A 26,705-nucleotide genomic window follows, 5' to 3' on the forward strand; every position below is an offset into this window, starting at 1 on the left:
TTCAAAAAACTCTTGCAATGAAATCCTGTGCATGTTTACTTAGGAATTAAGACCCATTAAGTTTCATGGGACAAACCCAAACAAGCGTTTATAGGATTGCAGCTTCAAGTCAGTTCCTTTCTCCAGCATTCAGAAATGTGGGTGATGTTTGGGTTACACAGGGATTTAGTCTGGCCAATTAATACTTTTGTTTCTTAAAATTAAGCAATATAATTCATGATTTAAGAACACAATCCAACTAAAAGCTCAGAGTGGCAGAAACAATACTATCAAGTGTTGACCCAAGGATAGGAATCCATGTTCCAGCCTGTCATTGCAGTTTAAACAAGTCTCTGGTTCACAACATGCTTCATTACATTAGTTCACAAGTGTCACAGGTGAGACTAAGAGGTGTTCCTAATGCTGGTTGTGAACATGTCCTGGGGGAGAGCAATCTAAATAAATTAAGCATTCCTTTTCAAAATGAAACAATAGTAGCCACTTAAAGAACCGCTTGCTGCTCAGTGGCCCTTAAATGTTTCCTGACAGGAAGAGGCTGGTTTTGGAATAGAGCAGGCATTCCCAACCTTTGGCCCTCCGGATGTTTTGGACTACAGTTCCCATCATCCCTGACCACTGGTCCTGTTAGCTAGGGATCATGGCAGTTGTAGGCCAAAACATCTGGAGGGCCGCAGGTTGGGGATGCCTGGAATAGAGCCTTTGGTTTTGCTTTGTGTGTGAAAAAAGGGAGATCTGAAGCCCCTATGAACACCCTTTTACATCCCCTCGCCTTTCAAAATTGACAGCAGGAGGGTGTCACCATGAGCCAGCAGAATCTAGCAGAAAGAGAATCCCGGAAGAAAACCTAGAGCCATTCCTTGAACTATGAAAAATACCATGTGTGCCAAATTCTTCCTTTTGAATAAATTATGCAGGCTGCTACATTTTGCATAAATGTTGCAAAGTATAATTTATTCTAAATTTGCTTTCTGAAGACTCAGAATTTCTTCTGAGATTTTTTTGGGGTAAAGAATAGAGTGGCGGGGGGTAGGCAACAGTATGTAGGTGGAGATTCAGAGCCATGGGAAAGGGGCCAAGAACTAGGGGGGCTATGAAGGCTGACCCTCTAATCACTGGAACCTCTTCCCAGCTTCTGGGAGTCTATTTACATAGATTAGATGGCAAACATCTAATGTGAGCACACAGGGAAAGCCTATGTCTGGATGAGAGCAGATTGGTTTCTTGCAAACAGTGTGAACAGGTCAGTCCAAATGTTTGTTAAAAGGATGGCAAATTTATCATCATCATCACCCCCAGAGTTTCATGGACACCTTGCCAAAGACATCCCAGGTATTTCACCTGCTAATCATTTGATGAGTTCACTGCCATGGCAACAGCCACAATGGATCTGTACATTGTAATGTAATGGGTGGAGGCTTGCTGATGTCATCATGGAAAGTGTGAATGAGGAATAAGTCTGCCTGTCTGCTAGATAAGAAAGGCAGCTGCAATACAGCCTCCTGGTTTAAACTGAAACTGGCTAAAAGTGTGTGTGTGTGTGTAAGTAACACACACACACTGAAAAAAGGGGGAATGCAATTGTTGTAGATTTTTCTTTTTGTACTACAACCATTACAACAATCATTTTCTTCTTTTAAAGGTAACCACTAAAAGTAAGCAATTATGCTTATAGCATAATGATAAAGCCATCATATAAGCAATACAAAACATTATTATTATTATTATTATTATTAATTATTATTATATTTAGATTTCTTACTCATGCTTCCTCGGGATGCTGGTGGTGCTGTGGTCTAAACCACAGAGCCTAGGGCTTGCCGATCAGAAGGTCGGTGGTTTGAATCCCAGCGACGGGGTGAGCTCCCGTTTCTCGGTCCCTGCTCCTGCCAACCTAGCAGTTCAAAAGCACATCAAAGTGTAAGTAGATAAATAGGTACCGCTCCGGCGGGAAGGTAAACAGCGTTTCTGTGTGCTGCTCTGGTTCGCCAGAAGCGGCTTAGTCATGCTGGCCACATGACCCGGAAGCTGTATGCTGGCACCCTCGGCCAATAAAGCGAGATGAGCGCTGCAACCCCAGAGTCGGCTACATCTAGACCTAGTGGACAGGGGTCCCTTTACCTTTACCTTTACTCGTGTTTCACCATAAGGTCCCAGTACAAATGTAACAAACAATTTCTAAAAGCAATAACAAGCACTTTTACCAGCATTTAAAAGCAAACCAGAAAAACCTGCTTGGAAGGTGCCCTCTATTTCCAGCTCTTTTCTGGTCCAGGTCTGGTGTAAAGAAAGGAAAGGCGTGGCCTTGAAGTTGTCTGCCAACGTTTATTCCAAGCAGGTACACAGGTCACTTGGCCACAGTTTCCCCCACTATGGTGAGATGTACTTATTCCTACAGGAGGCAGTGATGGCTGCCAACTTGGATTAATCTAATCTTTTAAAAGAATTAGCTTTATCCTCCCTTAATTTATCTAATTCTTTCAAAAGATTAGATTAATCCACTGACACTTTTGCTCGGCCTCCGCAATTGGAGGCGGTAATGGTTCTGAATACCAGGTGCTAGAAGCCACAAGAGTGAAGAATGCTTTTGTGTTCAGGTCCTGCTTAGATTTCCCTTGGGGGCATCTGGTTGGCAACCTTGAGAACCATCATGTGGACTAGATGGGCCATTGGCCTGATCCAGTAGGGCTCTTTTTATGTATTTGGATTTGAATCTTAGAAATTATTAATAAATGTGCATCTATTCATCTAAATCAGCACCTGCCATTTTGATGCTAATCTGTGTCCTCTTTTGCCCTCTCTTTGTGATGATGCATAATTGGCCACACCCTAAGAGGTTACACCTCTGCAATACTGTTCTCTGCAATAGATAAATTCTGGACCCCACCCTAATGAATCCAGCCTGTTTATCCTGTCTCTTACCACACTTCTTCTCCTATATATGCACCTACACCTTCAAGTTGCAGTTAAGCCTGTGTTATTCTCTAAATTTCTGCTGGTTCATATGGTTCAGTGTGCCCAGATCTTTACTGCTCAGTCTAGGTGACACTGACCTCTGTCACTTTCCCATCTTGCTCACAAACAGACCTGGTTCATAGAGTCCCAGGATAACAGAGTGAGAAGGAAGCAACATACCACATAATATTCAATCTTAATGTCACAAAGACTCAGCATTTTTGCCTCCTCCTTGGACTCTAAGTAAATGATGTCTCATCCACACTACACATTAAAATCTTAGTTAAACCTCCATTTAAGTCCATTTTGGGGGCCTAATCCTGCCTGCCGGTCAGTAAAAAACCCTCAACGACCTCAATCCTAAAAGAAGCTCAACAGCTCCAACCCTAAAGAAAGCTCAACAACTTCAATCCTAAAAAAGGTCAACAACTTTGGTTGGCCCTTTGGTCGGCCCCCATGGCCCTTCACTTCATCAAATCTGGTCCTCTTTGAAAAAAGTTTGGACACCACTGACCTAAACTATGGGCGTAGGATACCTAAACTATGGGTTTTTGTGACATGCCTGACCCTAGCATGATCCAGTCCCTAGGCCAACTGCACACTTCCAGGCTCCACCTCAATCTACCAGAGACATTTTGCCACGACCTGCTAGCCTCTCAGGCTCTGCCCTGACCCCCAGGGTCTGTATCTCTGAAGATTTGGGCAATAATATCCAGACCGCCACCACAAGCCCTCAGTAACCCAAGCCTTAGTTAACAGAACACTTGAATCTAGCCAATTTATTTCATGCCAATCTGTCCAGGTGCTTCTCCACCTGACTTAGGGTTGCTTGGTCCACTGAGATCCTAAGACCCAGAGGGCAGAGGCTATAACAAGACAGGGGTGGAGAACCTGCAGATATGTTGCTGGAATACAGCTCATATCATCTCTAGTCATTAGCCATGCTGGCTAAGGCTGATGGGATTTGGAGTCCAATACCATCTGAAAGGCCACAGGTTCCCCTTTTCTGAAGTAAGGGGTGCTGCCTGATAGGTTATGGAGTGGAGTCTAGTGGAATGGGGCAGAAGCCTAGCCTAACCTGACAGGAAAGAGAACCTGGTAGATGAAGGGACCAGATCCTGGCTGTGTCTGGTGCATCAGAGGTTGGAGACTGATGAGTATGGGTGTGTGTGAAAGCTAACAGCAAAGGTTATGAAAGATGAGCAGAAATAACCCTTGTGGTCCCTTCCAACTCTGCAATTCTATGATTCTATGAAATTGGTGTGCCCTCTCTGGTTCTGATCTGTTGCCCAGATACTTTAGCTTTGATTCTCTGACAGTTTGCAGCTATGATCATCTCTTTGTCCCAAGGGTGGAGATGCTTTCCTAGCTTTCGGAATGATGCTGCAACCACAGCACAGAGTGCAAAGAGTTTGGCAATCCACCTCCCCCCCAATGTTGCCTAAGTACCTGCACAACACTTGCCAAACGAAAGCAAGCATTTCCCAGTTGCCTAGGCACCACAGGCACACACCCTACTCTTTGCACTATGTTGTAAGGATGCTGTGCAGCCTACTGAACTACATGGACCATTAGTCTGACTCAACAGAAAGCAGCTTCCTATGTTCCTTAGTCAAGCTCTAAACTCTTGCATGGCCTTTCAATTTTTCTAGGGCAGGGGTGCACAAACGTTTTTTCAAAGAGGGCCAAATTTGATGAAGTGAGCATGCATGAGGGCCGACCAAAGTTGTTGAGCTTTTTTTTATACTGATTTTTTTTATACTGATTTATACTGCCACGGGGGCCAGATTAAATTGACCGGCAGGCCCAGATTAGGCCCCCAAAACGGACTTTGGACATGCCTGTTCTAGGGTCAGATGAGCTAACCAAAGTCCAGAATGGGGTTAGACTAGAGTTGCAGGACCTTGGATAGCTCCAATCGGACTCTACCTGCCTGACTAACCACCACCAAGTGTTTGTCAGAGTAGTGGTGGTAGGTAATTTTAGATTCTGGACTTAATGATCTTATGAGAAGGCCATATGTAGTTGGTCTTATGACCATTGCACCTCTTTATGTGCTTTTGGCTACAGTAGAATGATCGTTTCAAGCCTAATTTCAGCAAGGTGGAAGGAGAGGGTCCTGTGGGCACCTGCAAAGTCTTTGAGGGGCCCATGTGTGCCCATGGGCACCATGTTGGCAACCTCTGCTTTAATATTATATTAAAAGAAACCCAAACAATTCATTTATACATTTACTACACACACACATGTACCATATCAATACAAAAAACATACAAAATTATCATTCATTATTATAGGATGGACAAACCATCCTATAATAACAGTCCCTTAAAATAAGTTACAGTGGTACCTCAGGTTAAGTACTTAATTCGTTTCGGAGGTCCGTACTTAACCTGAAACTGTTCTTAACCTGAAGCACCACTTTAGCTAATGGGGCCTCTTGCTGCTGCTGTGCCGCTGGAGCACGATTTCTGTTCTCACCCTGAAGCAAAGTTCTTAACCTGAAGCACTATTTCTGGGTTAGTGGAGTCTGTAACCTGAAGCGTATGTAACCTGAAGCGTATGTAACCCGAGGTACCACTGTATAGCCATTTTTAAAATTATTATTTCCTAATCATATTCTTACAGCATTCCAAAGATCCCAATAGGCCCACATTTTCCTTAAACTTTTTAAAAAAATCCACCTCAGTACATCTTACGTAGATATTTAACATGGTTAATGAATGCAAGTGACCCTGGTCTAGAGACACCAGAATACTAGTGGCTGGGAACTGTGGAAGGGGAGAATGCTCTTGTGCTCAGGCCCTGCTTAAGGGTTTTCCCATGGGCATCTGGGTGGCCCATGGGAGAACAGGATGTTGAACTAGATGGGCCATTGGTCTGATCCAGCAGAACTCTTCTTAGGTTCTTGTGACACTCAGTTGGATGTCTGTAAGTGGTGCTCCATGTTAGGATTCTTGCTCCATGTTTGCAGTCATGGGATTGTTGTTTAGCACATGATGGTGTATGTTTTCAATCAACAGTGTGGGAAGTGACGGAGACAGGATGTTTTGTGTTACTGTGTTCCGCGATGTAAGACTATTGTCCTTTGTTTCTTTCTCTCTTTGCTTTCTGATGAGAAAGAGGAAGGGGCTAAGGCAGAATGCTCTGAGTGTATTATATGTAAATACAGTGGTACCTCGGGTTACATACGCTTCAGGTTACATACACTTCAGGTTACAGACTCTGCTAACCCAGAAATAGTACCTCGGGTTAAGAACTTTGCTTCAGGATGAGAACAGAAATCGTGCTCCGGTGGTATCAGTTGCTGTGATGTTCGGGCTGAAGAAAGCTTTTGAAGCTTCCGAACGACAGACCAGGAGGGAGAGAACTTGCCTCTGCCAGGGTCCTACACGAGAGTAAAGGTAAAGGGACCCCTGACAGTTAAGTCCAGTCGTGAATGACTCTGGGGTTGCGGCGCTCATCTCGCTTTACAAGCCGAGTGAGCCAACGTTTGTCCGCAGACAGTTTTTCCGGGTCATGTGGCCAGCATGACTAAGCCGCTTCTGGCGAAACCAGAGCAGTGCATGGAAACGCCGTTTACCTTCCCACCGGAGTGGTACCTATTTATCTACTTGCACTTCGTGCTTTTGAACTGCTAGGTTGGCAGGAGCAGGGACTGAGCAACGGGAGCTCACCCCGTTGCAGGGATTCAAACTGCTGACCTTTTGATTGGCAAGTCCAAGGCTTAGTGGTTTATACCACAGCGCCACACAAGAGTAGGACGATCCTAACATGGTTATGGGCCCAGGAATCGGGGCCACAGACCCAGTGCCAGCAGATGAAGGACCGGGGGCTGTAAAGTTGTCTGGGTTCTACACAGACACTCTAATAAACAGGAATGGGGTAAGTGTCCCTCTTCTCACACATGCATTCACTGCCCAAGGCCTCCTTAGCATTTTAAAGGGGGTTTGTTTTTTCCTTGGTAATCAGGTCATTTCCCCTCCTAAAACATAGCATTTGTAGCTGGAGGACTGTCTGTGGCAGGAAGTCAATTTCAAAATTCTTAACTTAGAAATCCACATGTCTCCCTTTCTGTATTTACAGATTGCCTTTCAGAATTGTCCCTCAAAGTGGATAATTAAATAATAATATATGCAACAATGGCAGCGAGAATGCTACTAGCCCAGAGATGGAAGGAAGGAGAAGTACCAACGAAAGAAGAATGGCAGACGAAACTGATGGGGTATGCAGAGATGGCAAAACTGATGGGGAAGATCCCTAACCAGGAAGATCAAGTATTTTTAAAAGAAAGTAGGAGTAATTTTTTAATTTATTTAGAAGACCACTGTAAATAGTTAAAATCACTGGCGGGGATGTAATGACACTTGTAATGTGGAATTAACTATGGTAACTATGGATATATAACAGATGGACAATGGTAAAAGATGCAGTAAATTTAATCTTAAATATGGAACACATTGAGGGACGCAGGTGGTGCTGTGGTCTAAACCACTGAACCTAGAGCTTGCCGATCGGAAGGTCAGCAGTTCGAATCCCTGTGACTGGGTGAGCTCCTGTTGCTCAGTCCCAGCTCCTGCCCACCTAGCAGTTCAAAAGCACATCAAAGTGCAAGTAGATAAATAGGTACCACTCCGGCGGGAAGGTAAATGGCATTTCCGTGCGCTGCTCTGGTTCACCAGAAGCAGCTTAGTCATGCTGGCCACATGAGCTGGAAAAACTGTCTGCGGACAAACGTCAGCACCCTCGGCCAGTAAAGTGAGATGAGTGCCGCAACCCCAGAGTCGTTCACGACTGGACTTAACTGTCAGGGGTCCTTGTCCTTTATCTTTATGGAACCTATGGAGGGAGGGAGGGAGGACTCAAGGTTCAAAAGAACCTTTTATTTTAATGCTTGAAATGGTTAAGTTAAAATGTATAAAATTGTGAAAAAACCAATAATATTCTTTCTTTAAAAGATAATTAAATAATAATAACTTCTGAATGGAAGGGGGAGGGGCAATATATTTCACAAATTGTCAACCACTCCCATAAATTACCAGTGAGGGAGGGATAGATTTACTTGACTTCAGTAAATAGTAGAAAGAAACTAAAGGGGGGGGGGGAATAAAAGCTTTCTGAATATTTATAGCTGACAATTTAATACCTATGTTGGTCATGAGTGACAAGGATGATGAAATATGGATTTCAACTAGAGGCAGATACTGTGTTAATTATATAGGGGTAGGCTTCTGGAGTTAAAATGTTTGCAAGGTGAACGTCTGATAATCTCAATGAAAGTCATTTTTTGCATTTCACCCAGACCCACTAGGTGTGAACATATTATTTAGTGGGTTTCAAGAAAGGATGGGCTGGTGCCAGACTAACCAAGCCTGTGAATAGTTCGAATTTCTTTCATTTCACTTCTCCAACCAAGCCCAGCTTCTGAAAGCCATATAAAGGAAGACTCGGAGAGGATTTTGGACTGTTCATCTCTCTCTACGCCGCCACCTTTATGCCGCAATGAGTCGACAGCTGAATGCCAGAGCTCTGAATGGAGGGAGGGGGTTTAGTGCTGGTTCTGCAATTGTTTTCGGAGGGGCCAGGATCAATGCCTCCTCTCCTAGCCGAAGAAGCGCCGGAGCAGCAAGTGGAATTGGTGGCATTTACAGTAGAAGCCTTTACAATCTGGGGGGTACTAAGCGCATCTCCCAGAGTGTGGTTCCTGGAGGTGCACATCGCGGAGGTGGATTTGGTAGCAATGCTGGGCTTAGTTTTGGTGGATTTCTTGGTGGTGGATGGGCCAATGGCAACTTTGGCAATGGAAGAAATGGCCCTGGGTTTCTTTCCCATCCTCCGGGTAGCATCCCAGAAGTCATCATTAACCAGAGCCTCCTGGCGCCACTTAACCTGGAAATTGATCCTGAGATCCAGAAAGTACGCAGAGAAGAAAGAGAGCAGATCAAGAACCTCAATGACAAATTTGCTTCCTTTATAGACAAGGTAGGATTTTTGAGCTCCTGTGTTAACTAACCGTTTCGTACTGTTGTTACATATTACTAAACTGTTACTAAATTCCTTTGTCAAACAGGAAATATTTAGCAGTACTCCAAATTGATATCGCTGTGATTATGTTAGTTCATACATTTTTGAATTATATATAATTTATCTGCCTCTTTCCCCCTTCGTGCAAACACTTTATGATTCTTATCTCACTTGTCACCACCAATGGACACACTGACGGTTATATTGTTGTTGTTTAGTCGTTTAGTCGTGTCCGACTCTTCGTGACCCCATGGACCAGAACACGCCAGGCACTCCTGTCTTCCACTGCCTCCCGCAGTTTGGTCAAACTCATGCTGGTAACCTCGAAAACACTATCCAACCATCTCGTCCTCTGTCGCCCCCTTCTCCTTGTGCCCTCCATCTTTCCCAGCATCAGTGTCTTCTCCAGGGAGTCTTCTCTTCTCATGAGGTGGCCAAAGTACTGGAGCCTCAGCTTCACGATCTGTCCTTCCAGTGAGCACTCAGGGCTGATTTCCTTAAGAATGGATGTGTTTGATCTTATTGCAGTCCATGGGACTCTCAAGAGTCTTCTCCAGCACCATAATTCAAAAGCATCAATTCTTCGGCGATCAGCCTTCTTTATGGTCCAGGCTCTCACTTCCATACATCACTACTGGGAAAACCATGGCTTTAACTATACGGACCTTTGTTGTCAAGGTGACGTCTCTACTTCTCAAGATGCTATCTAGGCCTGTCATTGCCCTTCTCCCAAGAAGCAGGCGTCTTTTAATTTCGTGGCTGCTGTCACCATCTGCAGTGATCATGGAGCCCAAGAAAGTAAAATCTCTCACTGCCTCCATTTCTTCCCCTTCTATTTGCCTTGCCTTGGATCACTGCCTTGCTGTGGCGAAGGGGCTTGAAGAACTCAGAGAAGCTATGAACTACGCCAAGCAGGGCACACAAGATGAATAGGTCATAGTGGAGAGTTTTGACCAAACGTGATCCACCTGGAGGAGGAACCGGCAAGCCACTCCAGTATCCTTGCCAAGAAAACTCCATGGACAAAGACAACAGACGGTTATATAGGCATCTACTTTGGCCAATTATTATCTAAATCTGGGAATGGGTCAGCTTTCTTGGATTCTGCCTGTCTTTTCATTATGGCAAATTAAAATACTTTAAATGAAAAATAGACATTTTAGTAGAAACACTGAACCTTAATTCACAGAATGGGGACAGATGGATGATTTAATAAGACTGTCCTTTTTCAAATTGATTTCCAAATCTAACGAAGCTTGGTGATGTTAAGGAAATGGGCTCTTTTCAGTTAGCCAGTGTGGTGTAGTGGTTAAGAGCGGTGGACTCGTAATCTGGTGAACCGGGTTCGATTCCCCACTCCTCCACATGCAGCTGCTGGGTGACCTTCAGCTAGTCACACTTCTTTGAAGTCTCTCAGCCCCACTCACCTCACAGAGTGTTTGTTGTGGGGGAGGAAGGGAAAGGAGAATGTTACCCGCTTTGAGACTCCTTTGGGTAGTGATAAAGTGGCATATCAAATCCAAACTTTTCTTCCTATTTACATTTGTAAGAAGATCTTCTAACAATGTATTCTGGGTACATCCCCTGTTTCCATTTCAGAGAAAACATCATGTGGTAATATGGCATGAAGCATTTGGGTTGAAGTTACTTTTTGGACAATTCTTAAAACCTGCTGTGATAGATAGATAGATAGATAGATATAGATGATAGATGATAGAGAGATAGATGATAGATGCTAGCTAGCTAGCTAGCTAGATATAGAATATTGAAAGGCAACTCCATAATGTAACACCACTCCATAACACATATCTTGACAAGTCTTGTGGGAGCCCAACAAACTCTCAGCATTGTTCTTGCTGGGGGGGGGGAATGAGACGCAAAGCCCAAGGAGGATAAACAAACAAACAAACAAATAAACAAACTGTAGAGCAGCTTCTCGTTGTTCAGGAAGCATGTCTGAATCAAATTCCATACTCTAATATTTGTAAATTAAAATTCATAGTTTTCCATCTAAGCCAGAGGAAATTTACCTGGCCATTTTAGTGTAGGGGAACATGGGTTGCAAGCTACATAGTAAAGCAGTCAGGTGATTTCTTCAATGTAGACTGGATGGGACACACAATACACCACAAGACTTTCTGTGATGCTGCTTCCTATGTGCTAGAGAAGAAATAAAATTGAAAAGAAATTTTCCTAATTTGATTCTCTTCCCCCAATTTGAAAGCTTTATGATTGCTTATTAAGGCATGCGTCTCCATCCAGCAAGTGATATCCATTTGCAGAAGTAGACATTTGTGTGTGCAGCCAGTCAATGGATATTAACATCTTATTGCTCATGCATACTGCAGTGTTTATCCAAATCATATTGAACAGAGAGTAAGACCACTTTCATCCAAGGCCAACAATTGTTTCTGCAACCACAGCTGAATCAGGACCAGGGTGTTTAGAAAACATCTGGTATGTACAGGATTTGGCAAGGAAAATAATAATAGAATGTTAAGCATTATCATCCAGACTTAACATTTATTCAGTCAGTCATGCATCCAATGTCACAGTGTGGAGTGTTCCAGTTAAGGGTTCCAGCCAGCCAGCCAGCCAGCCATGCCCTTTTCCAGGACTCCATTCCATTTCCTCTCCCTCCTCTCAGGAAGTTTTCCATGCTCTCCTTCAATAGCCAGCATTTTGTGGTCCACAATGTGCTGCTTTGGAAGTTCCCCTTTCCACATGGTGTTCTGATTTTGTGTGTGTGTGCTTTTGCAAAATTGGGGTTCCCCCATGAGTGCAGATACCACCATCTACAGCATGGAGGGAATTGTTTTGACTACACAAGGATCCATACCTTTGCAATTCATATCAGGAATAGCCAGTATTGTGAGCTCCAGTCAGATGCTGCTAAACCACAACTCCCACCATCCCCAATCATTGACTGTGCTGGATGGAACTTATGGGAGTTGTGGTCCAACAGCTTCTGAAGGGCATTACATTGGCTACCCCTGATAGAGAGTGCCCTGTCCTTTAGAGTCGAAACCTGAATTTGAGCATTTTGGACTTCAAAATGTGCACTAAAAAAATTCAACAGTTCAGTTTCTTTTCTTTTATGTCATGTGACATTTTAGTACAATTGTTTTCCATGCTATGCCTGGAAGGGCTTAGAGCTGCAGTGTGACTACCCTTGGCCATTCCTATATGCATGTTGAAGCTGCTCACCACTGCTCTGTTGGGTGCTTGCAAAGCCACTCAGCCTCCCTTTCAATCTGTTTGATCCTCAGGTTCGATTCCTCGAGCAGCAGAACAAAGTCCTAGAGACCAAATGGAACCTCCTGCAGCAGCAACCCATCTCCCATGCGAAGAGCAACATGGATTCCCTCTTTGAGGCCTACACCAACAGCCTGAGGAAACATCTAGACTCTCTAAAGGGTGAAAGAGGGAGGCTGGGTTCAGAACTGAAGAACATGCAGGATCTAGTGGAAGACTTTAAGCGCAGGTAGGTGAGGAAAGGCAAGGCCAGCGCTCAGTTCTTCCCACCCGGAGTGCAATTCCCCAGTGATGGAGACGTACATTTTGAAGTTCAGGAGCTCATCATGACAGCCTTCATAGCTATGATCCGAACAGCAGCTCTCGAATGGAGGCAGCTGTGTTATCCATATCTTCACAGGCACTTCCCTGTACCAAAGCAGCAGTGTGTAGCATAACACTAAATTTAATTAGGAACAACTGACAAGCCATAGATGTTAAAGAACAAATTCATCTGGTAAAGCACATCAGGCTTGAACCAAAGATCTTCAGCCCAATGAAATGCAACCTTTAGCTTTTAATTAGAAATGCAAACAATCTTGCAAAAGTACCCAGCTTCTCCTTGACCATTTCCCTCATTCTCTGAGTCTTTAAGTTAATCAGTCACATATAAACTAGCAATCCTCATCAGCACCACATTCACTTGCCAGTGCATTTGCCTGCCGCTCTTTGCTCCTGTTTTGAGAAAGGTCTCTTATCATGGTTTACACATTTGATGGAAAGTGCCAATGTAGAATAGAAATTAGTAGAGCCCCTTACTCTCTCTTTCACCTTGCCAGTGGCGTTTCCCCTGGTTTTGTGCCCCCCTTTTTTACTTTAAACATATATTGAACAGATTATGGCCACAAATCCATCACAATCTTTGCTTTTGTTTTCGTTTACTCTCAAAAGGTACGAGGAAGAAATCAACAAGCGCACCACTGCTGAGAATGAATTTGTGCTGCTAAAAAAGGTAAGTCTTGAAATGCACACAAAGTGATGACACTCGTTATAAATCAGGGGTGAAATACCTCAGGCCTGAGGTCTGAATATAGCTCTGCCCAGGCCTCTTTCTGGCTCTGGGGAATCATCCTGCACAACCACACACTCTGTCTCCTCACTGTCCTGGCTTCATAGCCTCCAGGCTGTAACATGAACTCTGATATTGACTCTTGTGTGCCAGGGTGAAGGCTAGAGCCTCTCTCTCTGTGTGTGTGTGTGTGTAAAAGCCAACCTTCTGTACAAATGTAAAATCTACCTTCCTTTCCCTGCCCACATGGGCCTCTGGCCCTACCCATTATTGCCATGGGGCGCCTGGGGGGCTGCACAGAAGGGAGTGTGGCCTTTGCTCTGAAAAAGGTTCTCCACATCTATTCCAAATGGAGGTAAATGAAGGGGTATGTGAGTGTGGGAATATGTAAATATACAGATGACCTACCCAACAACTGTCCTGCTTTAAGCGGTACATCCTGGAATTACAGAAGCTTCTGATCAGATCCCATGATGTCCTGTTTTGGCTCACATGAGAGCGCAGCCCTGGAAGATGTGCATTTGGGGGGGGGGGCACGTTCTCACACAAGTCACATGACTCATGCAGGAGCTGCTCTCCCAATTTTCCTCTGTGGCATGTTGGAGGGTATGCAACTAGTGAATTTACAATCAAAGCAGTGCATGAGTTTTGTTAAATTAAAAACAAACAAACGAACGAATGAACACATATGTCTAGAATGAGCTCCGTGTTTGAGTGGGCACTGGGAAAAAATAAAGCCCTCTGGTGTGCCTCCTCTGATGTTGATCTCTCCTGGTGGGCTTACCTGCTAGAGATTATGGTGGCAGCAGTGGCAGGCAGCTGTAGCAGGACTGGTGGCAAAGGCAGCACGGTAAGTCATCTGCCATGTAGATTTCCCACAGTGCTCTAGAATGATGCTATGTTGGGGGTGTTATGAGTATCTGAAATGGTGGGTGACTTCCAAATCCACCATCATCTGTACTGGGCCCTGCCACAGCACTGGAGCCCTAGCAGCTGCTCAAGGATATCAACTGCTGATGCCATTGACGATAGATAGATAGATAGATAGATAGATATAGATAGATAGATATAGATAGATACAGTGGCGTAGCGTGGGTTGTCAGCACCCGGGGCAAGGCAAGTAATTTGCGCCCCCTAACCCGTGGATTTTAGGTAGGGGCAGAGAGCTGTGAGTGCGAGCGCGCCCCCTCCAGATGTTGCGCCCGGTGCGGCCGGCCCCCCCTGCACCCCCCACGCTACGCCACTGGATAGATTAGATAGATACATAGATAGATAGATAGATAGATAGATAGATGATAGATGATAGATAGATGATGATATAGATAGATAGATAGATAGATAGATAGATAGATAGATGATGATAGATAGATAGATCGATAGATAGATAGATAGATAGATAGATAGATAGATGATAGATAGATAGATGATGATAGATAGATAGATGATAGATAGATGATGATATAGATAGATAGATAGATAGATAGATAGATAGATAGATGATAGATAGATGATAGATAGATAGATGATGATAGAGATAGATAGATAGATAGATAGATAGATAGATAGATAGATAGATGATAGATAGATAGATAGATAGATAGATAGATGATAGATAGATAGATAGATAGATGGATAGATAGATGATAGATAGATAATGATAGATAGATAGATAGATGATAGATAGATATAGATAGATGATAGATATAGACTGATGATAGATAGATGATAGATACATACATAGGTAGATGATAGATAGATAGATGGATGATGATAGATAGATAGATGATAGATAGATAGATAGATAGATAGATAGATAGATAGATAGATAGATAGAAGATAGATGCACAATCTCTTCCATTCAACACAGGATTTAAGTTTGGGAGAGTGGGGGGGGCACAAATCTCAGATCTAAGATGGTAATTTCAGGGCTTTTAGCACTTCCAAAAAAATGAGGGCCTATGTTTGGAAGGTGGGATGCAACGTGTTTCCATTTTTACCTTCCTGCTCCAACTGGATTCACCTTTTTTTGGTGTGTGGGAGGTGTGTTTTCAATGTTCTTCCCCTGCAGGCCCAGGACCTTGCATTGTAGATTTGAAAGGACCCTAGAGTAAAGGAGGAATGCCCCACAGTCTGTGATTTACTCCCTGCCGTTTCATCAAATGCTTAGCTTAGGCTATACCTCTACTGCTGTGTGTTCATTTGACTGGTTCTTAACCCTTTATGATCTTCAATGTAATTTCCCCCTCCCAGGATGTAGATGCGGCCTACATGAACAAGGTGGAGCTGGAGACCAGGGTGGCTTCTCTGACAGATGAACTCAACTTCTTGAGATCCCTGTATGAAGTGGTAAGGATACTTTGTGCTCTCCTAAGGACCACCTGAGATTCCCTGCATGAAATAAACTGATTTCAAACATTCCTACCCTTATCTGGATTCCATAGAGCAATGGCTACCCGATGATTAAGATTTTTGTGTGACTTACAGGAGCTCTCACAGATGCAAGGGCAGCTAAGTGACACCAGCATCATCCTCTCAATGGACAACAACCGTGACCTGGACTTGGACAGCATCATTGCAGAAGTCAAAGCTCAGTATGAAGATATGGCCAACAGGAGCCGAGCAGAAGCAGATGCCATGTACCAAAGCAAGGTGTGTACATATGGCTTGGGCAAGTAACATGACAAGCGATGCAAAATGTGGCTGTTAAAATGCCACTCGAATCCATATGAAACTTGACAAATTCATCAGAAGAAATTTGGACACCTGGAGCAGATTGAAGCTATCCTTTTTAGGAAGGCTCTCTATAATAAAAATGAATGTGCTCCCCAAACTATTGTTTCTCCTTCAATCGATCCCGATATTGGGTGGGACGGACTGTCTCAGGGAATGGCAATGATATATTTCAAAATTCATCTAGCAGGGGAAGAGTCCCAGAACAAAACACCTAGTCTTAATTGATATTAAGGACAGAGGAGGCTTCTCACTGCCAGGTATACTGTAAGTCTATACTATGAGGTGGTCTGTCTCACCTGATTGAGGGACTGGTGTTCATTGGGGAACCCAGACTTACTAGATCTTGAAGGATTTAATATCAGGTACGGTTGGCATGCGTATCTGATCTATGGGAAGTACATAAGGACTTTACCAATCATATTATCAGAAAATCCTTATTTATAGCCTGGGAGAAATACAGAGACCTTCTAGAACAGAAGATGCCATAGTGGATCTCACCAATTGAGGCAGTGGCTGTAAGGAGGAAAAACTCAAGTGGAAAGTGGCCCACGTACTGAACATTACTTAAAGAAACTTGACAAATTCCAAACAGGAGAGTTAATGAGAATTTCCCACCTAAAAATAATTCCCGCAGTTAGAGCACTGTAAAGGTAAAGGGACCCCTGACCGTTAGGTCCAGTCGCAAACAACTCTGGGGTTGCGGTGGTCATCTCGCTATACTGGCCAAGGGAGCCGGCGTACACCTTCCGGGTCATGTAGCCAGCATGAATAAGCTGCTTCTGGAGAACCAGAGCAGCACAGGGAAATGCCGTTTACCTTCCCACCGGAGTGGTACCTATTTATCTACTTGCACTTGATGTGCTTTCAAACTGCTAGGTTGGCAGGAGCAGGGACCAAGCAACGGGAGCTCACCTCATCATGGGGATTTGAACCGCCAACCTTCTGATCGGCAAGCCCTAGGCTCATGCTTTCTTGTTGCAAAGAAGAGCTCAAAACAATAAAAATCTATTGACTTGCTTCTAAAAAAAAATCTAGTCCACTCTTGTCTACTCTGGCTGGCTGCTATGGCTCCTCAAGGTCTTGGGCAGAGAGAGGGAGAGGGCTTTCTCATCACATGTCCCTTGATCCTATTGATTGGAGATGCCCAGGGACCTCCTGTATGTAAACGCATGCTTTGCCACTGAGCTAAGATCCTTCTTGTCTGGGAATTTCTGCATTCAAAAGCCAAAGATGAGAATCTGAGGGACACTCAAGATTCGGAGGGTTTTTTTTGTTTTTGTTTTTGTTTTATCGCTTCTTGCTCTTGCAATTGTATGCTGAAACATGCCATTGAACTAATGGGTGGAATTCAACTTAGTGCTAGGTGCGGTATGCACTTGCGGATCAAGGTCTGCTTGCGCAATGAGACAAACCCACTCTATTCCACCTGCATGCCTCCTAAACCTGTTTTGGGGGCATAGTGCTTCCCCCCAACTCCTCTTTAACCTTCAGCCACTGGTAGCTACAGGCAGTTGCAACTGGTGATGGATTTGGCCTAAGACTGGCTGCTGCTGCTGTTACGCTTTATGATGTCACTTAAAATCAGTTTCAGGAACTTCAGCTCACAGCGAGGAAACATGACGATGCCTTGAAAAATTCCAAGATGGAGATTTCTGAGTTGAATCGACTCATCCACAGACTAAGATCAGAAACGGAAAGTGTGAAGAAACAAGTAAGATGCACATTGCTTTAGCAGATATGCATAGCAAAGGTTGTTTGTTTGCATCCAGTGAATGCTCTGCTGCGGAGGTTCTCCATAAGTTGTTGGAATTCAGTTCCTATCAGCCTCAGCTAGCAAAATCAGAGGTCATGGATGATGGGAGTTGTAGTCCAATAATGTTTGGAGAGCCACATGGTTCTCATCCATGGTCTAATAATGTTACAGTGAATAGTGCACATTGCAGTGGTTTGGGAAAAGACTTTTAATGGAGTGAATATATTGTTAGCTAATTAAGAATTTAATAGCAGTAATGCTTTCTGGAAAACAAGTCAATCCAGCACTAATTAGCTCCAGCAGTTCTACTATGGTTTTGCAATATTTGGGGTGAGTTTATATACACTCAGGGTGGGGAAACTGTGGCTTTCCAGATTCTGTTGGACTCCAACTCCCATCAGCTCCAGACAGCCTGGCCGATGGTCAATGATGATGGGAGTTGTAGTTCATCAAGATTTGAAGTGCCACAGGTTCCCCACCTGTGATATTCACCCTGCTTTCAGGATGTTTTAGCATCACCTTGTGAAGAAATGATCTTGAGTTAAGCCCAAGGCTGGCAATAATATTTATGTTTGATTCTACAAATATGCCTTGAATCCATTTCAACTAAATAATTCAGTTCCTGGTTTATAAATATTTTTGCTGATTCCACAACACAGTATGATTCTCTCATTTACCTGTTTGGCATTCCATAAATGCAGGTGTGTCACGGATCCTTTAAATTATGACTGCTACAAACTTCAAAATGTAAATATGGATTTTTGAGTTGTGAACATTTTTTTAAAAAGTTTTCTTTTTAAAAGATGTATTCTAGTCTGATAATCTGTAACATGCTATGCCTCAAGAAGTGCAGGACATAATTTTACTTTTGAAAGAATTGGGGGTTAAATCATTCTTATTAGTCATTCTGGCTGGGGTTGCTGGGAGCTGGAGTCCATCTAGAACAGGGGTAGGCAACCTAAGGCCCAGGGGCAGGATGCGGCCCAATCACCTTCTCAATACAGCCCGCAGACGGTCCAGGAATCAGTGTGTTTTTACATGAGTAGAATGTGTCCTTTTATTTAAAATGCATCTCTGGGTTATTTGTGGGGCATAGGAATTCATGTCCCCCCCAAAAATATAGTCTGGCCCACCACATGGTCTGAGGCATAGCTGTCAACTGTCCCTTATTTGGTGGGAAACTCCCTTATCCCAGCGCCGTGTCACGCCGCTGTCCCTTACTGATGATGTCCCTTAAATTTCCTGGGTTTCAAAGGAAGCAGCTCCTCTCCCTCCCTGCCTGCCGGCCAGGGAGGAAGGAGGCTCCAACTGGGTTGCTTGGCTGCATTGCTCACCCAATAAGGAGTCTAAGAACGACTGTGGGGGGGTGGAGCTTGCATGCCTTGTGCTGATCAAATCGGCCGCGTTGTCTGGGGACTTGCCTTTGCTCAGCGCTTCCCAGCAGAGAAGTGACAGTGGTTTTCCTTGCTGCATCCCCTTTGCCGGGTTGCTGCGCTGTGAGAACCACCCCTTGAGGCTTTGTTTGGCTGATGGCTGGGCTTTCTGCTTTTGGCTCAGAGGGGCTCAAAAGTTGAACATACCTGTGCCCGGAAAATCCCTTATTTTGGCTGCTGCTCCCTTATTTTCAAATCTGTGAGTTGACAGCTATGGCCTGAGGGACGGTGGACCGGCTCATGGCTGAAAAAGGTTGCTGACCCCTGATCTAGAAGGCACCAAATTTTATGCACTACAATGATTCCTAAGTTGTTTTTGACTTACTGCATAGCTACATCTGAGAGTTAAGGGCATAAAAATGGACTCCAGGAATCCAAATGAATGAATCATTCATTTAGAGGCAGAAAGAAGCATTTGAAACATTCAAAGCACTGTCACTTGTGGTGTAAATTCTTAAAGCCCCAATTATTAAATTTATGGGTAGACCTTTCGTCAAGACGTTTCCTAACTTGTACTTGACAATGAAATGGAGATTGTGATTGTGTAAGGACTTTTGCCTATGGCTCTGTTATTTCAATTTGTTAGAAAGCTGTGCGCTATGTTCTTAAGAGGGATGCGGGTGGTGCTGTGGGTTAAACCACAGAGCCTAGAACTTGCTGATCAGAAAGTTGGTGGTTTGAATCCAAGTGACGGGGTGAGCTCCTGTGGCTTGGTCCCTGCTCCTGCCAACCTAGCAGTTCAAAAGCACGTCAAAGTGCAAGTAGATAAATAGGTACCACTCCGGCAGGAAGGCAAGCGGCGTTTCCGTGCGCTGCTCTAGTTTGCCAGAAGCGGCTTTGTCATGCTGGCCACATGACCCAGAAGCTCTCCGCCAGCTCCCTCGGCCAATAAAGTGAGATGAGCACCGCAACCCCAGAGTCGGTCACGACTGGACTTAATGGTCAGGGGTCCCTTTACCTTTATGTTCTTAAGTTAGTGTTCTTATGGTAATTCTTGTATTAGTTTGAGACTGTACTGGGCATATGGAAAGTTTCTGAAAATAAGAAATAATAATTAAAATGGCTAATGCTTGCCCTGAAAAAAAGCTCCCTAAAAGAAGCTCTGGTGATATGGGCTGATTTCTATGTGAGCTTATTTCTGTTCTTTGCGTTTTCTCCATAGTGTGTCCATCTTCAGTCATCTATTGCTGAAGCTGAGGAACGTGGAGAGATAGCCCTCAAAGATGCAAGGGAAAAGCTGTTGGAACTGGAGAATGCCATGCAGAAGGCTAAGGAGGAGCTGGCACGCCTTTTGCGTGATTATCAGGAACTTTTGAATATTAAGCTAGCCTTGGATATTGAGATTGCTACCTACAGGACCCTCTTGGAAGGAGAAGAATGGAGGTGGGTTTGGTGAAAACCAATGTCATGGCTGATAGGCTGTCCACACTAGGACTAGTTGCGTGGTGAGTTCTTGCCTCCCCCCTCAGAAATAACGACACGAGACACAAGAATTCGGGTTAATGGGTCAAATTAGGCCACAACTTTATTGATTACAGGAATTGAGCGTTATTGGCTTAGGCACTGGTCCTAACAACTACCCGGCTTCAGCCCGCTTGCTAGAAGGGTTAACCACCAGTAGGGGGAGTCCTGCTGAGGCACGTCAACTAGGAGCTCCCCCCAGAGTTACCGCTTGGGGGCGTGCCGTGGGCCCACACCTCCATAGGCTTAGGACAAGGCCACGCCCCCCGGAATCCTTTACCGGACTACCCTTTTGTTTTGGGGGAAGGTGATGGCGCTTCCTTCCCCCTTCATCTGCATGGGTCGGAGGGAAGGGAAAAACCTGGCTAGCTGCAGCGCGGAAAAAAGGAAGAGCCTCGGCCGTGCCAGACCTAAATGTAGCGTGGCCATGCCCCCCGGGCCAGCCGATTGGCTGGCCTGGGGATGACGCGTCTGAGGATTCCCTGATATCGCGGGGGCGGAAGGCAGCCCCCGTGAGTGTGGGGAGGGGTGTGAAGCCCGCAACCCCACCTCCTCCCTAGCTCGGAAGTGGCTTTGTTTCCATACTCACCATTTTCTCTGGCATTGATGCGTTTTACTCCTCAATTTATTCTTGAGAATCCAGGAACTGATCTCGAAAGGTTCTGTTCTCATTTACCCTGTTGCCCTGTCTACTTCAAATGTTGATTTGTTCTTTTGTTGTTGTTGTTGTTGTTGTTTAAATCTCATCACAATCTTCTGAGATCAGAACAAACACTGGACTCAGCTATACAGCTGCAAATAAAACCTTTTAAGTGCAATATACAACGTGACACTGGATGGCGATGGTGAGCCTTATGGAAAATTCAATGTATTTTTTAAAATGCTGTAAAAAAGCATTTTCAGAACATTTTAAATATGTGTTTAGATTCCACCACCATTGTCTCATGTAACGACAAGCAATTTTACATTGTTAATGTTGCCTCCTACATCTTCATCCTCCTGTACAGTCAGTGTTGGAGCAATAATAATAATAATAATAATAGCAATAATAATAAATAAGCCTGGGTGATACTAACAAGCTTCTAGCTAGTTTGATGAAGCTCAGTGCTATTGGGGCAGGGGAAGCCAGTTTTGCCAGCAAATCCTGAAGAGGGCACATGATCAGGATCATTCAGTGCTGCTTGAAAAAATAATGGAAAATGTTGCTTTCCCCTTTATATAAAGACTAAATAATGCATTCACCCAGTGAACAGTGGCAGTACTAGTATAGCACTAATGCTTGTTTGTTTTAAAAAAGTTGTCTGGCAGTATTCACTGTATGTGACTACAATCTACACAATGTAAGTAGATTATCAAGCAATTTGCTTTGCTAACAATAATGCTAGCAAGTACAAATGAATTCAGTCTAGCAATGCTCATATTCAGAATGGGAATCCTATGATCCTCCATGTGTTGATGGTCTACAGTTCTCATCATCCGTGATTGTTGGTCATGCTGGCTGGGAGTTTGATTCCGACAATGTCTGGAGGGCATGGGATCCTCATCCCTATACAGAGGTGATGCTTTGCCACATTTATGAGCCATAAGCAACAACGGATAACAACAGCAAGGCTGCAATCCTATACTGTACTTACATTCTCAATGGCAGGGGTATACTTGAATGTTGTAGAAATCGAGTTTTCATTCACACTTTAGCCAAATTTCCTTGACGAAGAGCATCAGCAACTGCTGCTGAATCACTACTGCACTCTGAGCCATTTTTTTTATTATTTATCAGAACCTATTCCTGCAATTGTTCGAAAGCACATCAAAATGCAAGTAGATAAATAGGTACCACTCCAGCGGGGAGGTAAATGGCATTTCCATGCTCTGCTTTGGTTCACCAGAAGCGGCTTAGTCATGCTGGCCACATGACCTGGAAACTGTATGCCGGCTCCCTCAGCCAATAAAGCGAGATGAGCGCCGCAACCCCAGAGTCAGCCACGACTGGAGCTAATGGTCGGGGTCCCTTTACCTTTATTCCTGCAATTGCTGCAGAAAGAATGAGTCTGACTGCATTTTAGCAAATGCAGTGACTCAAATTGCACCACCAATTTCTGTGTCAACTCTGTTTTCCCCATTGAAGCAAATTTATAAAATTTATCCTTTCACAACAATTCTAAAACAACAACAACAAACAACAACTGGCAGATTTAAACTTTTCAAGCTAAGAGAGACAACCAGTCTTTCATGGAGAAGAAAGCAAGTTGCAGGCAGGTGTAAGGTGGGAATTTTGTTTTGTTTTGCTGAGAACAAAGACACCACAAGAGCCTGGGGCACAATAGCATCCCTGCAGCCCAGAATAATCAACATGCTGTTAATGTTAGCTGTGCCATCAGTTGCAACTGACATTTCAAGAAACAACGAGACAATTGAAATCAATTTTGCAATGGACAATTTCAGGTTGATTTACAAGGCATTTTGTTAGCTGAATGATTTTATGAGACCCTTTTGGGCAAGGTAATTTCAGCAGCCAACAAGCACCCAAATACCAGTGAGTTCCATCCCTGCTCAACAGTAAGATCCATTGAACCCTATATACTCTTACTTGGGAGTAAGTCCTATTGAATTCAGTGGGGCTTAGCTTGGAGTAGACCTGAAAGTATCTGCAGACTAGCTTGAGAAGGAGGACATAGAGTACTGAATTGCTCGCTTTTTTCTTTTTCTTTCCCCAAACAGGATGTCTGGAGAATATGGCAGTGCTGTAAACATATGTAAGTAGCCAAAGATTTTGTGCTGGCATTCTGGGTTTCCAACAACAGCATGTTTCTGAAGCACCTGGGCCAGATTCAAGTACACTATTCCACTGGCAAGGACTGTCGCTGGTGCAGTGAAGCTTTCCCTCTCTCCTCTCTCTGCACTTCACCAAATCCACTCTCCAGATGCACGAGATGCCCAGTACAGCATGTGGGGGCAGGAGAGAAGATAGTCCCTTATACAGTGGTACCTCGGGTTACATACGCTTCAGGTTACAGACTCCGCTAACCCAGAAATAGTGCTTCATGTTAAGAACTTTGCTTCAGGATGAGAACAGAAACCGTGCTCCGGCGGCACGGTGGCAGCAGGAGGCCCCATTAGCTAAAGTGGTGCTTCAAGTTAAGAACAGTTTCAGGTTAAGTACGGACCTCCAGAACAAATTAAGTACCATATTTTTCGCTCTATAGGACACACCAGACCATAGGACGCACCGGACCATAGGAGGGGGAGAATAGGGGGAAAAAATTCTCCCCCTCTCTGCTCAGCGCCCCTTCAGAAAAGTGGCAGGAGAAACGGAGCCCCTTCCATTTCTCCCCCCGCTTCGCTGAAGGGGCGCTGCACAGATCTCCCTCTCCGCTGAAGTCAGGAGAGTCTTGCTCTCCCGGCTTCAGCAAAAGGAACCCGAAGCCTTCGGGGCGCAGCGCGAGGTCCCACTGCGCTCCAAAGGCTTCAGGCAGCTATCCCTGAAGCACCGACCCCTCTCGCTCTCCAGGCTTCAGCGAAAGCAACGCGAAGCCTCCGGAGCATGGAGGGAGCTCTCCCTCTGCACTTCGGAGGCTTCGCGTTGCTATCGCTGAAGCCAAGGAGCCTGCATTCGCCCCATAGGACGCACACACAATTTCCCTTAATTTTTGGAGGGGAAAAAGTGCGTCCTATAGAGCGAAAAATACGGTACTTAACTCGAGGTACCACTGTACTGCATCAGACCATTGGTCCATTAGCTCAGCACTGTCTACTCTGACTGGCAGTAGTTCTCTGGGGTTTCAGGCAGAAATCCTTTTACCTGCTCTACCTGGGGATACCTGAGGTTGCAGCTGGGACCTTCTGCGTGCAAAGCAGTTGCTGTACCACTGAGCTATGAACCTTCCCCAAGTTACAGCCCCTAATGAATAAGGATTCAGATTGTTTGCACATTAAATGTTCCGAATATTCCCAAAGCTTTGAAGTGTGAATATCATACACTAACAGGGAACTCTTTCTCCTAAAGTGGACCCTTAGTTTGCTGAAGTACTTTTTAAAAAAAGTAGGAGGACAAGACCAAAAACAACTCATTGGGGACTGAACATCCTCAGATGGTGTAGAATAGTCACTGTTAAGAGAAAAATGGGGAAAAAATGGATGAGGGGAGGTGGGTGAGATGGAATTTCTTAGAAAAGGACCTGGCTGGCTGGCTGGCTGGCTAGCTGCTGGATTTCAGAAAAAAAAGGAACTCGTCTCTACAATGTTTTGATGCATGGGCAATTTGTATTATGCCAAATTGTATCATATCCTGTACAGGCTTAACTAAATGAGTGTCTCACTTGGGAATCTCTCTAAAATTAGTGTGTCACAATTAAAATGATTTTCTTCTTCTTCTTCTTCTTCTTTCTGAAGCTGTAGTTAGCAACAGCGGCATGGGAGGAGGAAATGGACTGAGCCGCAGAGAAGGGCTCAGCATCAGAAGTGGTTCAAGTTCTGGAAGTGGCAGGGGCATTGTGGGATATGGCTCTGGAGGAGGAGGAAGTTGCTCCGGCCTGAAAATCATATCAACAACTTCTACGAGCAAAAGGACAACCATCAGATGAACCATAATCATAATGTACTGAAGGACCAAAGTGACCACTTGCAAAGCCTAGAGGCTGTCAACACTAAATATCTGCTGTGAAGAAACTTGCCCTTTGTGTGCAACAACTCTTTTTCATGGCTTCAGAACGGGGTTGGGAAACCTGTGGCACTCCACATGTTGCTAGACTATATCTCTCAGCAACCTTAGCCACTGACCATGTTGGCTGGCACTGATATATATAAAATCTCCTACAAGCATTTAACTTTAACTGCTATGGCTCCCCACGCTTCCAAATCCTAAGAACAGCACAATGCTTAGAAGCCTCTAGTTAGGCTTCACTAACCACCCTTGCACAAAGAACTACAATTCCCAGGGTTCCCTTTAAAGAGAGGGTGACAGTTAATTCAATAAAGTGGTACCTCTAGTTACGGACTTGATCCGTTCCAGGGTGCTGTTCACACCCTGAAAAGTCCGCAACTAGAGCACCGCTTCTGTGCATGCGCACAGTGCGATAGAGCGCTTCTGCACACGTGCGAATTGCGCAGAGCACTTCTGCGCATGCGTGCACGGTGAAACCCAGAAGTATACACTTCTGGGTTTGCTGCGTTCGTATCCTGAAAAAATGCAACCGGAGAATGATGTAACAAGAGGTAAAGGTAAAGGGACCCCTGACCATTAGGTCTAGTCGTGGCTGACTCTGGGGTTGCGGTGCTCATCTCACTTTATTGGCCGAGGGAGCCGGTGTACAGCTTCTGGGTCATGTGGCCAGCATGACTAAGCCGCTTCTGGCAAACCAGAGCAGCGTACGGAAACGCCGTTTACCTTCCCGATGGAGCGGTACCTATTTATCTAATTGCACTTTGACGTGCTTTCGAACTGCTAGGTTGGCAGAAGCTGGGACTGAGCAACAGGAGCTCACCCCGTCACGGGGATTCAAACCACCGACCTTCTGATCGGCAAGTCCTAGGCTCTGTGGTTTAACCCACAGTGCCACCCGCGTCCCCCGTAACAAGAGGTACAACTGTATAAATCTGTGGTGTGCTGGGCTGTTAATATGCTGTCAATATTATTCCGCACTGTTGCTTTGTGTTGCAAAAAATGGTTTGTGACACAGCAGCTCAGAATGGCACCCTAACACACATTCTCTCTCTGCTTCCCCCATTCAAACAGTTTGATCTTGCAAGCTTGAGTTCATCTAAAGTGGGCCTGGCTACCATTATGGCCCTTTAGGTGAGGGGCCCACTGCCCAATCACCCATCACTTGCTCTCACCGTGCTTTCCTTCTGGGATGTCAGGACCTCCCCAAAAGTACTGATCTTTCACTTTACTGATGAGCTTGTATGGCACAATCCCAGAATGAGAAAAGAATCGCAGGCCTACCAATGCTTGTTTGTGAGAACATACTATCTCCCAGGTTTTTTGAGGAGGGGGAGGGAGAGGGGACTAAGGGAACATCCCATCTATAGCTCCCATCCTGAAAGAGAA

General features: G+C 44.6%; 1 protein-coding gene across 1 annotated transcript; it reads left to right on the forward strand.

The window, feature by feature from the left end:
• Positions 1-8,117: 8,117 nt before the first annotated feature.
• LOC128405510 (keratin, type II cytoskeletal 4-like) lies at positions 8,118-25,292 on the forward strand. Its single transcript, XM_053372225.1, has 9 exons — positions 8,118-8,934; positions 12,246-12,460; positions 13,162-13,222; positions 15,530-15,625; positions 15,764-15,928; positions 17,598-17,723; positions 20,361-20,581; positions 23,378-23,412; positions 25,049-25,292. Exons 1-9 carry the CDS (start codon positions 8,455-8,457, stop codon positions 25,237-25,239), a joined length of 1,590 nt encoding a protein of 529 aa, XP_053228200.1. The 5' UTR covers positions 8,118-8,454; the 3' UTR covers positions 25,240-25,292.
• Positions 25,293-26,705: the final 1,413 nt, after the last annotated feature.

The sequence above is a fragment of the Podarcis raffonei genome, chromosome 2 (genome assembly GCF_027172205.1).
Source record: "Podarcis raffonei isolate rPodRaf1 chromosome 2, rPodRaf1.pri, whole genome shotgun sequence".
In the NCBI taxonomy this organism is placed as follows: Eukaryota; Metazoa; Chordata; class Lepidosauria; order Squamata; family Lacertidae; genus Podarcis; species Podarcis raffonei.